Source organism: Coregonus lavaretus (assembly GCF_964263955.1).
Source record: "Coregonus lavaretus genome assembly, contig: HAP1_SCAFFOLD_493, whole genome shotgun sequence".
NCBI lineage: Eukaryota > Metazoa > Chordata > Actinopteri > Salmoniformes > Salmonidae > Coregonus > Coregonus lavaretus.
In genome coordinates, this window is record NW_028162989.1 from 150,886 (window position 1) to 152,938 (window position 2,053).

A 2,053-nucleotide genomic window follows, 5' to 3' on the forward strand; every position below is an offset into this window, starting at 1 on the left:
TTTCAGCTTTTCGTTTTTTAATTAATTTGTAAAAATGTCTAAAAACATAATTGTGTGTAGGCCAGTGACACAAATCTGGATTTAATTCATTTTAATCCATTTTTAATTCACACAACAAAATGTGGAAAAAGTCGAGGGGTGTGAATACTTTCTGAAGCAGTGTAAGTATCTTATTTCCATGAACGTCCTCTTCCATATTGGTATATATCATATACAGTGCTTAAGGTATTATTTAGGACCTACTGTTTTGTATGTTTTCCATGTCTCCTCCTTCTCACAACATCTTGTTTGTGTGTTTGTCTCTGCAGCTCTCCTGTGGTGCAGTACCGATAGCAGCCATGGTGTACGCCCAATCAACAGACAGCATCAAGCCCTCCCTCCTGTCCCTCCTCTCCCCCTCCTTTACCCTCCCCATGACCTTTAACCTCTCAGACAGGGACAACACCAGCTCAGCCACACCCTTCCTCTGTAACCGCGATGCCCTCTCCTTCTCCTCTTCCTCCTCCGGCCTCCGGAACACCACCCAGGTGTCGTATGAACTCACCCCAGCGGAGGTGGCTGTTCTGGGGCTGGTGTTCAGTCTCCTGTGGCTGGTCTCCATCCTGGGTAATGCTCTAGTGTGTGTGGTGATCCACCGCAGCAGGAGGAGCCAGTCCACCACTAACTACTTTGTGGTGTCCATGGCCTGCGCTGACCTGTTGCTGTCCCTGGGCTGCGCTCCCTTCATCCTCCTCCAGGTGACCTGCGGGGGCTGGCCTCTCAGCGCCGTCGCCTGTAAGGCTGTCCGCTACCTGCAACACCTGTGTCCCGGTGTCCAGGTGTATGTCCTGCTGTCCATCTGTGTGGACCGGTTCTACACCATCGTGTACCCGCTAAGCTTCAAGGTGTCCCGGGAGAAAGCCAAGCGGATGATCCTGGCCTCCTGGCTGTTGGACGCCGCCTTCGTCTCCCCCTGCTTTTTCTTCTACGGCTCGGAGGCGGCGGCGGCGGCGGACGGGGGCGGGCACTGTGACTTCTTCCTGCCGGCGGGAAGCTGGGACGGCGTGGCGTACGGTTCCGCCCACCTGCTCCTGGGGTTCCTGGTCCCAGGTGTCCTCATCGTGTGGTTCTACCGCCGCGTGGTCCGATACATCTGGAGGATCGGCGCAGATGGACACACGGTCAGGAGAACCACCAACATCGTCCCCAGGACTAAAGTGAAGACCATCAAGATGTTTCTCGTGCTGAACGTGGTGTTTCTCCTCACCTGGACTCCGTTCTACGTGGTCCAGCTGTGGCACCCCAGCGAGGCCCCGGGCCCCGGCAGACAGGGGGCGCTAGTGTTCTGCTGTGTGGTCTGGGTGTCGTTCAGCGCCACCGCCTCCAAACCCTTGCTCTACTCCGCGTACAACGCTAACTTCAGACGCGGCATGAGGGAGACCTTCTGCACGTCCTCTATGAAGTGTTACCGTAGCAACGCCTACACCGTCACCGCCAGCTCCCGCGTGGCCAAGAAGAACTACGTGGGCGTGGTGGACATCCCCGTGGCGACCAAGACGACGCACACCAACGACTCAGTCTACGACACGTTTGACCGCGAGGCCAAGGAGAAGAAGCTGGCCTGGCCAATCAGCGCCAACCCTCCCAACACCTTCGTCTGACAGGCGGGGAGGGAGACGGGGTTTAACTATCAATCAGAGACGGGGTTTAACTATCAATCAGAGACGGGGTTTAACTATCAATCAGAGCCAACCCTCCCAACACCTTCGTCTGACAGGAGGGGAGGGAGACGGGGTTTAACTATCAATCAGAGCCAACCCTCCCAACACCTTCGTCTGACAGGAGGGGAGGGAGACGGGGTTTAACTATCAATCAGAGCCAACCCTCCCAACACCTTCGTCTGACAGGAGGGAGACGGGGTTTAACTATCAATCAGAGCCAACCCTCCCAACACCTTGGTCTGACAGGAGGGGAGGGAGACGGGGTTTAACTATCAATCAGAGCCAACCCTCCCAACACCTTGGTCTGACAGGAGGGGAGGGAGACGGGGTTTAACTATCAATCAGAGCCAACC

The 2,053-nt window shown here is 55.6% G+C and overlaps 1 protein-coding gene across 1 annotated transcript; it reads left to right on the forward strand.

Moving 5' to 3' along the window:
- Positions 1-338: 338 nt before the first annotated feature.
- On the forward strand, positions 339-1,640 carry gpr19 (G protein-coupled receptor 19; the record flags this gene model as incomplete). The annotated part of the gene is made up of 1 exon (XM_084193395.1): positions 339-1,640. One exon carries the CDS (start codon positions 339-341, stop codon positions 1,638-1,640), a length of 1,302 nt encoding a protein of 433 aa, XP_084049521.1.
- Between the last annotated feature and the right edge of the window lie 413 nt (positions 1,641-2,053).